This window comes from Chiloscyllium punctatum, chromosome 19, assembly GCF_047496795.1.
Source record: "Chiloscyllium punctatum isolate Juve2018m chromosome 19, sChiPun1.3, whole genome shotgun sequence".
NCBI classification, from domain to species: Eukaryota; Metazoa; Chordata; class Chondrichthyes; order Orectolobiformes; family Hemiscylliidae; genus Chiloscyllium; species Chiloscyllium punctatum.
Window position 1 is genome coordinate 58,707,943 of NC_092757.1, and position 13,259 is coordinate 58,721,201.

General features: G+C 38.8%; 1 protein-coding gene across 10 annotated transcripts in view; it reads right to left on the bottom strand.

Moving 5' to 3' along the window:
- Positions 1–13,259, bottom strand: part of elna (elastin a) — a 275,816-nt gene that overhangs the window by 24,710 nt on the left and 237,847 nt on the right. For 8 of the 10 annotated variants that reach the window (XM_072589478.1, XM_072589481.1, XM_072589479.1 and 5 more), the window contains 3 exons: positions 13,186–13,215; positions 8,527–8,658; positions 2,629–2,676 (listed from right to left, as the gene is read on the bottom strand). In XM_072589478.1, the coding sequence (XP_072445579.1) occupies positions 2,629–2,676; positions 8,527–8,658; positions 13,186–13,215 (210 nt within the window). The remainder of the gene's footprint in view (positions 1–2,628; positions 2,677–8,526; positions 8,659–13,185; positions 13,216–13,259) is intronic. The other 2 variants (XM_072589483.1, XM_072589480.1) reach the window with 2 other exon arrangements.

A 13,259-nucleotide genomic window follows, 5' to 3' on the forward strand; every position in this document is an offset into this window, starting at 1 on the left:
ATACTGGACAGATAGTGGAGGTAGAAATACAAATGCTTGAACACCTGCAAAGATCTTTAGATCATCTAGTCATTACTGATCATAGCGCTCCAGTTTGAGGAACAGAAGTCTATTCAGACCAACGTACAATACACTAAATGTCCATAAAGAGTGTGAAGAAGAAAACTTTGACAAATAATGATTGCTCTCAGTCAGCATCACTGCACATTCAGCAGTAAGATAACCAAATTGTCAACCAAGAGCAGCAGAACACAACACATATCTCTGCAGATCAATATACAATCACCAGATGAGGCCAAGTTGCCAAACATCCAAACCATTACATTGCAGTTTGAATTATTAATCTTGCAAACTCTATTTCACAAGTTTGTATGATTATCAAATTAACAATCACACAACACCAGGTTATAGTCCAACAGGTTTATTTGGAAGTACAAGATTTTGAAGCACTGTTCCTTTGTCAGGTAGCTTTCTTTCACCCCAGTTCAACACCTGCACCTCCACTTATTATCAAATTAACAAGACATGTCTATGCACAATCAGGTTATGGAAGATACAGTAGAGCACCATGAGTTACAATGTCTACTCCAGCCAATACTGGAGGGCTCCTCCCATGCTTTAGAGCAACAGAACCATTGCTTCAGGACCCTCAACTGTCGACTTGCTGACAGTTCTTGTGGCAGATTGGCTCATTTTATGAATGCCTGTCACATGTGATTGTGTTGTGAAAGAAATCATGCATTAGATGTCAGGTTGATAGGCTTGTTCTCAAGCACTCACATGCTGGACATTTTGGCTAAAACATTGAGGGACAGTGGACTGGCAGAAAAATTATGCACCATCAAGAGTCATGCACTAATTGTCGTTGCGCATCAACAACCATTTTACTGTGTTTGCTGTACGTCACAAAAGTGAGATGCAACATCCAAAAAAACATGTGTGCACATTTGGCGGTACCTGAACTAGGGGGCAGGCCTATTGTCCTGGAAAATCCATGTGTGCACACTGCCTGCTTCTTCTGAAAAAGCCTCTATTAATTCTCGGGTGCAGCAATGGCTGGAAAGCTATGAATTTTAGATAATATTCCCACAATGAAGAAATTCAGAACTGATGTCACTAAGTGCTGTACTTTCCCTACTCTGAGGCTGCAGGTCTGGTTCCATCAGATAGCAGAGTTATGCAAGCACCTTCCAGAAGAAATATACACCCCTTCTTGCTTTTTGGAAAGTAGGAAACCTGCTTCTGGAAGGTCATAGTTCCGTATTGAAGTTTCTTCTTTCTACCCTTCGTACTAAGAAAAACTTGTATTCTTATTTTCTGCCTCTGCATTCACATCATATCACAGCCCAAGAGAATCTACAACTGTGGCACCTATGACTGGAAACAATCCTGCGCTCAGAGCCCTTACACCTTGAGCAAGGACTACTTCATATTTAGCAGCATTCCCTGAAATCTTTACTATGTGTAACCCAGGGTAGAATTTTATGTCCTCTCTTTTGATGTGTTGGATTTGCGAAGTTCACTCAATTAATTATGATGGCCCCATGCCGGAACCTGTCATCTTCCTACCTGTTAGAATTCAGGTAGAAGTTCCTACCCCTCTGGTAACTGAGGACCCGCAGTGACCAATTAATGATCACTTAAAAACTCATTCCATCATGGTTAATATTAAATCAACTGCCATGTGGGCTATCAATGTGTAGAGTCCACATCAAGTGAAGTTTTATGTTTGTGGTCACTGGTTGAGGTTCCTCCATTCGAAGACAATTGGTATCTGATGGAGGGATCTGATACTAGGAAATGGGAGGAGTGTTGAGAACTACCTCTCTCCCATTGCTGCTAGACTCCTCAAAGCCCTCTCTCCACAACTTTTATCCAGCAAGAGCTCTCCTGTATTTCTTACCTGTGGCCTGAATCATTTCTTAATACTGAGCCTTCAAGTGGTACCATTCTGGCAGCAGCCACAGAATCTCCAAAGGCACTGTTGTTCAACAGTGTTGCAAGTCTCTTGTTAGCCAGCAGCTCTTGGTAGGTGGGATTCCTGTCCTCTGTCTACTGGCAGGTCATCTCAGAGGAGGCACTGTCTCTCTCTCTCTCTCTCTCTCTCTCTCTTACCCTCACCAGCTCTCACTAGTACTTCCACAAACTCAAATAGAATTAGCAGGAAGTAACCAGCAAGTAATCTGCAGGAAACAGATGACCCCCTTTATATCGTGTTGGTGGGGCTATCCTTCACATTGCTAAACATCTTTTCATTTACTGTTTAGGAGAAGATCTTAAATATAGTGACAATAGTGTTCATGCGAATACTTTCATGAAGAAGTAATTGGAACTGGTGTTAAACCAGCATGCACTGCATCAAAACTGCCAGTATTACAGAACTGCCAAAGTCTTTATCCTTTAATAGTCTCAAAAATCTCCAGGTTTAATTGATAATCTCTAAGCTTCATCTCAGGCAAATTTGTAGTCACTTGATCCCTTTCTATGTACAGTAGATGCATATGGATTGGAAAACTGCCCTGTCTGAATGAGATTTACAATTTTCACTTATCTAAATAAAACTTATCTCTGGATGTATATCCCAATTAGTCATCCATTATGCTATTTATTTAGCAGTAATAATGGTACCTGGTTGAGGAGTCAGTGGAGCACTGCTGGGTCGAACTCCATTAACACCTGTAATGACCATGCACAGACCATTAACTCTTTGAATTACTTTCATTCTCTGAAAACTCAGAATATTCAGAACAACATTTAAATACATCACCCATTTAACGTAAAGGTAATTCAATATTTTCAGTTAGTACTGAACCTCTAAAGTGATGCAAATGCTATTAATCATAATCATACTAATTTCAGAATAACTGTAGTACATACAGTGCCTGCCAAGGCTAGTGTTGTTCAGATATTGCACTCTTGTTCAAAATAGAGGTCTGTTCTTTAAAAAATATTCTTCCACTGGAAGCATCTGCTCATGGTGGTCAAACATTTTAGGAGCTTTTAACCCATGAAGAAAACTTTACTTTGGATAGAGACAGATAAAAAAGAAAGAGACAACAGCAGTGGAAAAGATCCAAATGCATTACAGGAAGAGAGCTGTCTTAATGTAGTGAAAGTATGTTACCCAGACAAGATCTCTATTTGTAGCTATTGGAGCTTCCCTTATTGTCTTGGGCATAGGCGCCTATTAAATTGAACACACTGAACACTATTCAGACATTTCAGTCATATTTTAGGGTGACTAATTTAAATTTTTTGTAACTTATATGAACCTTGTGTAGTTACTGTCTAGTACTCTCCTGTTGGTATCATTGAACCTATTAAGAAAATTAGGTGTTTTGGCCTGCACTCAAAAACACAGTTTATTGACACCATTGCAATAGTAGCTGTTTTGCCTAAATTGAGCTGTGGCAAACTATAAATTGATCTACGCTAAAAATGAAGTAATCTCACTTAATTCTTTCTTATATTACCATAACACTTCAGAATTAATCTAAATTATCCAAAATAAGTTAATTTTTTTTTGCTTGATTTAATGTAACTCTAGATAATCTAAACTAGTCCTAATTGAGTTTGTGGTTTTACAGGTTGATTATAAATAACTATTTTAATCAATTATTATTAATAACTAGTATTTTTGAGAACTATATATTATATCCATATTCAACTTTCTTTTCTTTATCCTTAAAACTAAATCTTGCAGCAGTATTGGAGCTTTGTTGCAAAGATCAATTTCCAGATTCTCACTTGGTAATTAACTCGTAATTGTTATGCTACAATCTGATCTGAGCGTCTTGTCAAAGTTGTGTGATATATAGGTTTAATGTAAATTCATCAGAAAGCTTTGCTTAGTGGGAATGTGGATTGCAGAATACAGAATGTTGTTCACACCATTCTCAAATTGTGCTACTTTCAGTTCAGTGGCTTGCTAAGAGGACATGGTTGTTGAAGTTGCTGTGCAAATCCTGTAAAAAATGAAATTTGAAACAGCCAAACATTCAAAACACACACACACACAGTTCTATTATGGAAGACATTTTTGTAAATCCTTTCCTTGTTTAAAAGGTAATACAGTAAACTTCATAGCAGACAAGTTGGCATCTTCTATAGTAAGAGAACATTGTTGGCAAAATTTACCTTCTTAGCAATGAAGGATTGAACTTTACCCCACTCCCCCCACCCCCCAAGAATGACAGCAGATTGCCAATCTCTGCAGCCGAATGAGGAGGAGGAAGGGGTTGGGGGACCGGAGTGGGGGGGGGGGGGGGGGGGGGGGAGCCAATTGTGTGTGTGTGTAGCGTTTGGAGCTCGGGAGAAGGAGCCCCCTCTCCCCTGCCAACCTCTGGCCACATACTGCTGTTTGTACCTCGCGCATTGGAAACCTCGATTAAAATCACTTTCCACTGAGAGAAAAAAAAGTTTTGAAAAGGGGCGGCACAGTGGCTCAGTGGTTAGCATTGCTGCCTCATAGCACCAGGGTCCCAGGTTTGATTCTGGCCTTGGGCGACTGCCTTTGTGGAGTTTACACATTCTCCCCAAGTCTGCATGAGTTTCCTCCAGGTGCTCCGGTTTCTCCCGCAGTCCAGGTGAATTGCCCATTGTGTTAGGTGCATTAGTCAGAGGGAAATGGGTCTGGGTGGGTTACTCTTTGGAGGGTCGGTGTGGACTTGTTGGGCGAAGGGCCTGTTTCCACACTGTAGGGAATCTAATCTAATCATAACATTTCTATAATCTTAACATCCCATGTCACTCAAACATCTAATCCTGCTAATCTTCAATTTTATTCCCACTCACATATTACACTAGCATAAAAATGTGTACCAAAGTATAAGAAATCAAATAATATGGCACAGAATTTGGCCAGAAACCTAAGTTAACAACTTGCATTTTTATAATGCCTTTAATGTAATCAAAGATTCCAAAAGAGTATCACAGGACTAAAGGTCAGAGGACTAAATACTTGTTTAGAGGTGACTGAATGTGATGTTTTCCCTTATCAAAAACACTACTCCCTCTCCTCTTCTATTCTTCCAATAGTGTCTGTATCCCAGAACACAGAACATTAATCCTGTCCCTCCCTCAGCCATGTTTTTCTAATAACTCTAATATCCCAGTCCCATGTTCCCATCCAAGCCCTGAGATCATCTGCCTTACCTGCCAGGCCTCTTGCTTTGAAATAAATGTAGTTGAATTCATGTCTTCGCTCATTCGCTACTGTGCCTTATCAATTTAACTTGCTCCCTTTAATTTCTGTACCAGCCACAACCTTTTCTCAATACTGCTTAGGGTCTCACTGCCCTGCCAGACTATTCTCCTGAGTAGCAAATCTCTCACCAGGATTTTGGTCCTCCTCCATTTTAGCTGCAACTCGTCCCTCTTGCACATGTCACTTCTGCCCAAGAAGAGATCCCACTGATCCAAAAATCTGAAGCCCTGACCCTTACACCAGCTCCTCAGCCACACATTTATCTGCCCTATCCTCCCATTCCTACTCTCACTAGAATGTGGCACTGGGAGTAATCCAGAGATTACCACCCTTGAGGTCCTTCTATTTAACCGACTGCCTAACTTTCTAAATTCACTCTGCAGGACCTCATCCCTTTTTCTACCTATGTTGTTGGTACAAATGTGTACAATGACTCTTGTTGCTCATGCTCCCCTTTAAAAATTTGCTGCAACCACTCCAAGACATCCTTGACCTGCAACCCCTGTCTATGCACCTAGTGTCCCCTAAATCAATTGCTTGCTTGGACTTTGCCATATTCTGCTTTACAGCAGAGCCAGTCCTAGTGCCAAAAACCCGGATGCTGCTATCTCCCCCTGTAAGGGTAGCCCCCAACAGCAGCCAAAATGGTATACTTGTTTGAGAGTGGGATAGCCACAGGAGACTCATGTACTACCTCTCCTGGTGGTCATCCATCTACTTGATTGTAACTGTGGTGCAACTACCTTCCTGAAGCTATTGATCACACTCTCCCCTAATTGTATGTTCTTCAGTGCTTCCAATTGTCACTTCAACCGATCCATACGGTGCGACAGGAGCTGAAGCAAGACACATATCTTGCAGATATATTGTAAAGAGTTTTCTTTTTCAATATAAATAATGAATATAGCATCCAACTATTACACCATCTACTCTTTTAAAACAACAAATTATTAGACAGTCCCTGGTGAGACACAATAACAAAAGCTAAATGGTTAATTGAAACTTATAAACTATCACACCATGTACGTTTATCTCAAATAATTGCCTATGTTAGGCGAATTACGTTAACCCTTTTTAAATTGTTTTATGTGCTAATTATAAAGGCATTGCTTAATTTGTTGTAAGCAGGCCAACTATTTCAAGCAATTTAAGTTATTTTTGTGGGTAACCTTCTTTCTGTGTCCAATCACCTTTTTATGTATATGAATCACTCAATTTCTGAAAGGTAATTAAAAATGCATGGCAACAGATTAGAAAGTTTGCAATTGACAAAGCGGTCATTTGTTGCCATCTCTTTCTGTCTTTGAGAAGGTTCTGGTGAGCAACATTCGTGAACCTTTTAAGTTAATGTGGTATAGATTTGCCACATTACAGTCAGGAAAGAAGTCCGAGCATTTTGACATGTAAGAATGCTGGTATAATTCCAAGCCACAATGGTATGTACTTGGAAGGCAACTGCAAGTGGTTAGGTTTCTATGCATCTGCTGCTTTGTTTTTCTTGATGGTATAGGTCATGTGTTTAGAAGGTGAGTTGCTGCCATGTATCTGAGAGAAGGAACACATTGCTATCATTTGTGTCAGTGGTAAGGGGAACTGATTGGGGTGCCACTTTAGTGCACTGCCTTGCACTAAATGAGTGTCAAGCTGCTTGAGTTTTGTTGGAGCTGCAGTCCTTCACATTTTGATGGTAAACAGGCTTTGGAGAATTAGTTTCCTCAAAATTCCCAGCCTCTGACTTGTTCCTGTGACCATAGCTTGACCAGTTCAGTTTCAATTTAATACAAATCCCATAATGTTGATAGAGGCAAGATTATTCAGAGATGGCGATTCCATTGAAAATCAAGACAAATGGTTCAATTCTCTCTTGTTGGATATTGGTATTTTTGGTGACTTCTGTAAATGAAAACTGTCATGACCATTGGTCAAAACCCTAAAATACTTGCAAAATTAAAGAGGGCTGATAAAACCACAAATGGCTGTGGATGTAAATTAAATGGCTAATCTGGAGAGAGAGAGGGAGAGAACCAATGTTTAAACTCCTACTCTTAATGATAGTGGCAACTTCCACTACAATGGCGGCAACATTCAATGTTCAATGACCTGCTATATGAACAATTCAGAAACTGAACCATATATCCATTAAAAAAAAAATCTTTTACTCTTTGGAACTCACCTCTTATTTCTAATCTATGTTTATGTGTATTGTGTTACCAATTAATATCATGTTTATTTGTTAATAAACATACTCTTCATTAATTTAAGAAAGCCTAGTTAAATAGTCTAGTGGAACGATTTCTTGATTATTAATCCAGAGACTCAGGCAATGTTATGAAGAAAAATCCAAAATCTGACATCAATTAATTGCCAGTAATCAGGTTACAAATTGTAGTGATTCTAATGAGGTCATCCAAGTCGACCTCACAGAATATGAGTTCCCTGATTGGACAAGTTTAACAGCCCCAATCAGGGAGTGTTGGCTTTCAAACATAAACAGGAGTGTCAGAGGTTCTATTCACTCTGAGAGTTGGTACTGAAGAAGCTGGATCAATGTCAAGGATTCTCCCCATGCAAATAAAGGGTGACTTGTTGACAGGATACTGGCGTCTGCTGGTGTTATTTCACAAACAGCTGCAAATGGGATTGTTTTGATTTCATTGATTCAATTAAGCTGATGCAAGTCTTCTTTCACTCAAGGATAAATCACACAACACCAGGCTTTGGTCCAACAGGTTTACTTGGAGGCACTAGCTTTTGGAGCACTGGTCCTTCATCAGGTGGTTGTGAAGCAGGACCATAATACAGAATTCATAGCAAAAGATTTTGCTATAAATTCTGTGTCTTATGGCCCTGCTTCTCAACTACTCGATAAAGGAGCAGCACTCCGAAAGCTAGTGCCTCCACATAAACCTGTTGAACTATAACCTGATCTTGTGTGATTTTTAATTTTGTCCACCCCAGTCCAACACTGGCTCCTCCAAATCTTCACTCATGGAGTAAAGATAATTGTCACATTGAATATTAGGAACCTTGAATCCATTATATTTTAATACACCCACACAGTATAATTTAAACCATGATAATTCTGAGCCCCAGTAAACCTGATGCTATCAGTCTGCTTTCCTCATGCAGCTGACACAAAAGTGGGAACTCCCAGCCATTCAAGACAATATTAGTTGTTCTTTTAGCAGATGTTCAGCTTTTGGTGTTAATTTCCATGTGCACTGTGATACCATTATTTACACAGAATTGGACTGAGACAAACTTACAAAAGTACAAAGAATATAATGGAGAAAAATGTATTTCAGAAGACTGTGAATTACCCACTCCGATGCCAGGTTGTACGCCCACTCCAACGCCAGGCTGCACACCCACACCAACACCTGGCTGCACACCTACTCCAACACCTGGCTGCACACCTACTCCAACGCCAGGCTGCACACCCACGCCAACACCTACATTTTGATAATGAAAAGTGAATAATTAGAACATTCAAATTTAGCACTTGTTGGCCACATGCTGTCTTCTTAATTCTGCAAATTCATTTCAGTACATAAGTCAATCTGTTGTTCTCCCTAATGACTATAGTTTTAAGACTATTAGATCTTTTTCCTTTAAATTCCTGACTCCAAAATAATACAATATTGTCGATTGTTTGCACTGTAAATCCACCGAGTGTCCGAAAACAACTCCCTTGCCATGTTCCACAGTTCAGTTTCCTTTGAACCTATTTTCAGAGATAACTTGTTCAACAGTAAGGATATTTCACTTGGTATCACATTTGTGCTATAAAGTGGCTTAGAGCTGAAAGTGTGTTGCTGGAAAAGTGCAGCAGGTCAGGCAGCATCCAAGGAACAGGAGAATCGACGTTTCGAAACGTCAATTCTCCTGTTCCTTGGATGCTGCCTGACCTGCTGCGCTTTTCTAGCAACACATTTTCAGCTCTGATCTCCAGCATCTGCAGTCCTCACTTTCTCCTATAAAGTGGCTTACCCCAGCTATTTTACAGGAATCACCAATCATTTGTCATTCCCAAACCTAAAACAAATATAACATTAAAATTCCCTTTACTTTTCTTCTTATTAGATAAGAATATGAGTAACATTTTAATCAATCCCCTTCTCTCACTGTGCATGTGCATCCACTATCCAACATGATGCAACTGAATGAGTCTGTGACAAACACATTTTTAACTGGGCTGAAGCCTTTTGTATCTAACACAATTCTCTCTGCCTGTTCAATATCACCAATTTATGGTTCTGAACCTTGCATTTCATGAAAACTTTGTCATTCCATTAATATTGCATTGCATAGTGGCATTTTGAGTTACACGTAAACCACTTTTGATCATACCCTGGACATTCCTGCTATATTTCTCCAGTTCCTGTCATCTGTCATAACTGCCATACGTATCTCTATCTTCACTCTTTTTAGTTCTGATTATCCTTTTATAGTTATGACTTATATCTGTGTGGTCTCTCATTGTTGCTGCCATTGAATCCTCCATTTGTTGTATTGCCAAATATTCCATTTGAGCCTTGAGGGCCACTGGGAATGAATGATTTCCCCTAACTTTTTTTGTTCAGACTTTTGATATCTGTTCCAAAAATATGCTTCTAGCAGTTAAAACTTTGGGTTTGTCCATGTTTTACCCCAAAGTACAGCCCAATAATGTAAAGGCAAACACTAAATTCGGAATCCCCAAATAGAACTTTTGCAATCTTGCACACTGCCTGTTAAATACCTATATACTGTTCAATAGGGCGTCCCCAGTTTTCTAAATTCAAAGTCTAGCCAAGATTCATATGCATTCAAAAGGTCATCTTAACAAATATTGCATAAATTTTACAAAAATTTCCAAACACTCCTCAGTATTCAATTTTTAACATCTAACTCCAAGAATATTTTAATTCTGATTCTGCTTCTAGTAGGAAGTGGCATCATCAAGGCCATACATTTTTTTTTAATCTCAGCCAAGATGTAACCCACGTTCACATATCCACATCAGTTTCTTTTGGTTGCAAGATTGAACTTCATGAAATACTGGTGGAAAGTCACATCCCCATACTTGTGTTCAGCCATTTTACTTTTCCCAAGCTAACTCCAATCAAATTCACCAGTCTGAAATGAGCACTTAATTTCCAAGTTTCACCTTTAGGCAACTATCTTTTATTACCAATATTAATTGTGATCCAAGCCAATCTGTGAGTCAGAAACCAGTCACTTTTCTTTGCCCACAAGTGTTTATTATCAGTTCAGTATTTTTTTTATTGCAGTTTCTAATCAACTGTTCAAATACCTTATTTGAAACCATTGGTGCAGGCGGGACTTGAACCGGGCCTCCTGACTGAAAGGTAGGGGTACTACCTTGTGCCAGAAAATCCCAAGAGGAAGTGAAGCATAACAAAAGAAGTCCTAATGGTGTGTTTAAATCAGAAGTTGACTTCTTCTACATACCAGTTCCATCTGTTCCCCTTTGTATCCATGTAGTCAGTTTTTTATAATCAACATGCTGAAAGAAGTAATTACACACCTCTGGAGCAGGGAATACTTGAATCCTCAGAGATAAGGGCACCGCAAAAGCCTTCCTTTGTCCAGTCATTTTTAAAATAAAAAAATTCTGATCAACCTGTTCAGAGATGTTATCACATGTCTCTGGAGCAGGTTGGACTTGAAACCAGCCTGCTTGTATAGATGGAGGGGCATTACAACTGTATCACATGAGCTCTCCTCTACCTCGTCAATAAATTAATTAATTAACCTTAATCACCGGGTCAATTATTTTTTATATTAACTATTATTACTCTACATAGTAAATTAAAGCTTTCACTCAAATTGGAGAAAGTGGAACATTATTGCAGATGGCACCTTTTGGATGGGTAACACAAGGTCAATTTTCCTATTCATTTGGTTATACTGTAAACAATCTTACAATGTTGTTGAAAGAAGAGTGAAAGGTTTTCCAAATACCGTCACCAATGTTAATTCTTGGATGACACCACTAATTGATTAGCCTTGTATTGTATTTGTATGATCTCTTCATAGTATAATTTGTTTGTGCAATTTTAGCTGTGACATGCATTCCCAACAGCAGATCAGGAAGTGGCTGCCAATTCTGCTTTCTTGCCTTTAATTGATTCCCAGTGTATTACAACTTAAAGTGCTAATACTTGCATTCCATGCACTTGACAACATGCTGTGGAGAAACCTTTCAGGATGAACAATGCAGTACGTACAAATGGGGTAGAAATGTGTCCCCTGGACAAAACAGAAAGGCTGTTCATCATGGCCCCAACTTTCCTGCCCAAATTCATTACCATTACTGTAATATCTATTGAAGCCAGAAAGGCGGTATTGTTGCCTTTTAAGTTTATAGTTCACCTATAAATATTTCAAATTACATTAGTTTCACATTGTTCAGTGTAATAACATTATTTGTTAAGATTTGGTCAGTCAGATAGCTAAATATACTGGTAAATCTCACACATTGATGCATACATGGCACTTAGGGCTATTTTGTAAAATTAATTATGATGTAGTTTTTCATTCATTATTTATTCAAAAATTATATTAATGTCCATTGCTGTACATGCCGCTCAGACATGCCTGAACTTGTAATGTCAGCTGACTCTCTCTTCTATGCATTGAAAATGACATTTTCTGAAATCACTCTCAATGGGGATAATCAAAATGCTGTAGGTGTCTGTGTAAATGAATAGGAAGGGTTTAGAGGGATATCGGCCAAATGCTGGCAAATGAGACTAGGACAGATTGGCATGTCTGGTCACCATGAATGAGTCAGACTGAAGGGTCTGTTTCATGCTGTATGATGGCATGACCATGACTCAAAGCCCTTTAAGAACTCTGCCAGCCAACAACCTCAGGTAGACCATTTGTGGACAGTATTGACACTGCCCTTTCAGCTTCTAATTTTTTTACATTGACTTTTCCCACCATTCATTATCACATGCAGGATGCAAGGCCCTTCCCGTTTATTCCTTCATGCCCCTTCCCCCATGTTCTGTCCACTCTCAGATATTTTTACTACTTCTGAATTCCTCCTGATCGCAAACCACAACTCTCCTTCATCACTGACTAAGCCTTATTTGTTCTGAGCCTCATCTTCCTGGTGTTCTACCTTGTATCTCAGATTTCAATAAGGAAAATCTTTGACCTCAGAATCAACTGCACAAGGCTGACTCCTGTACATTGCCTTTAAATGAATGTGAGCCATGCCACAAAATTCTTCTGCACCATTAACATTCTGATAAAGGCAAGATGCTATTGCAACATGTTTTAATATAATCTGTATGGTTGGCATGTAAATGTCATACAAGTAGGAAAGCAACACGAGATAGCATGATGCCTGATTTACTACAAGCACGTTATGAGCTAATCTCGAAATTTGAAACTGCTTTCAGGAAAATGAAGTTTCAGCTCTGCCTCATTAAGTCTTTCTGCTTTCGATATCTCTGCTCTTGCAAGTCCCTTATAATTCCTCATGTGGTTACTGTCATAACAGCTTTATAAAAATAATGTAAAGCTTTAGGATGTTTTCTGGTGTTATACTAAAAATAAAAAAAACTCAAAGGTTAAAGGTTATTATTAAAATGTGGTAAATACAAGTGTTCTACTTGTTTTATTTTTAGGTTGGTACATGTAGCTAAATGCAATAATTTACAAATTGGACATCACTCAAACCAATTTTGGAATTATGTGACAGATATTAGCGAGGTTCAAAATTCATTAGTGAATTCTCAAGTACTCTACCTCATGTCACTTGTTATGCTGAAATCTACCTGCTGTGATATTTCAAGAATGTAGAAACATTATAAAGTGCTTCTCAAATGTAATGATTATATATGACAGGAAAATACTTTGATGTTCAATATGAAAATGGTCTTATCCTATCCTCAAATATATGATGATATTAATTAATCTATATAATAATCAATTTATATGTTGGAAGTATGAATATTTACCTCTATATTTGGCAGCTTTACCTGTAGCACCTGCAATGATAAAGAATGGACAGATAGTGATACAGCTGAGACTG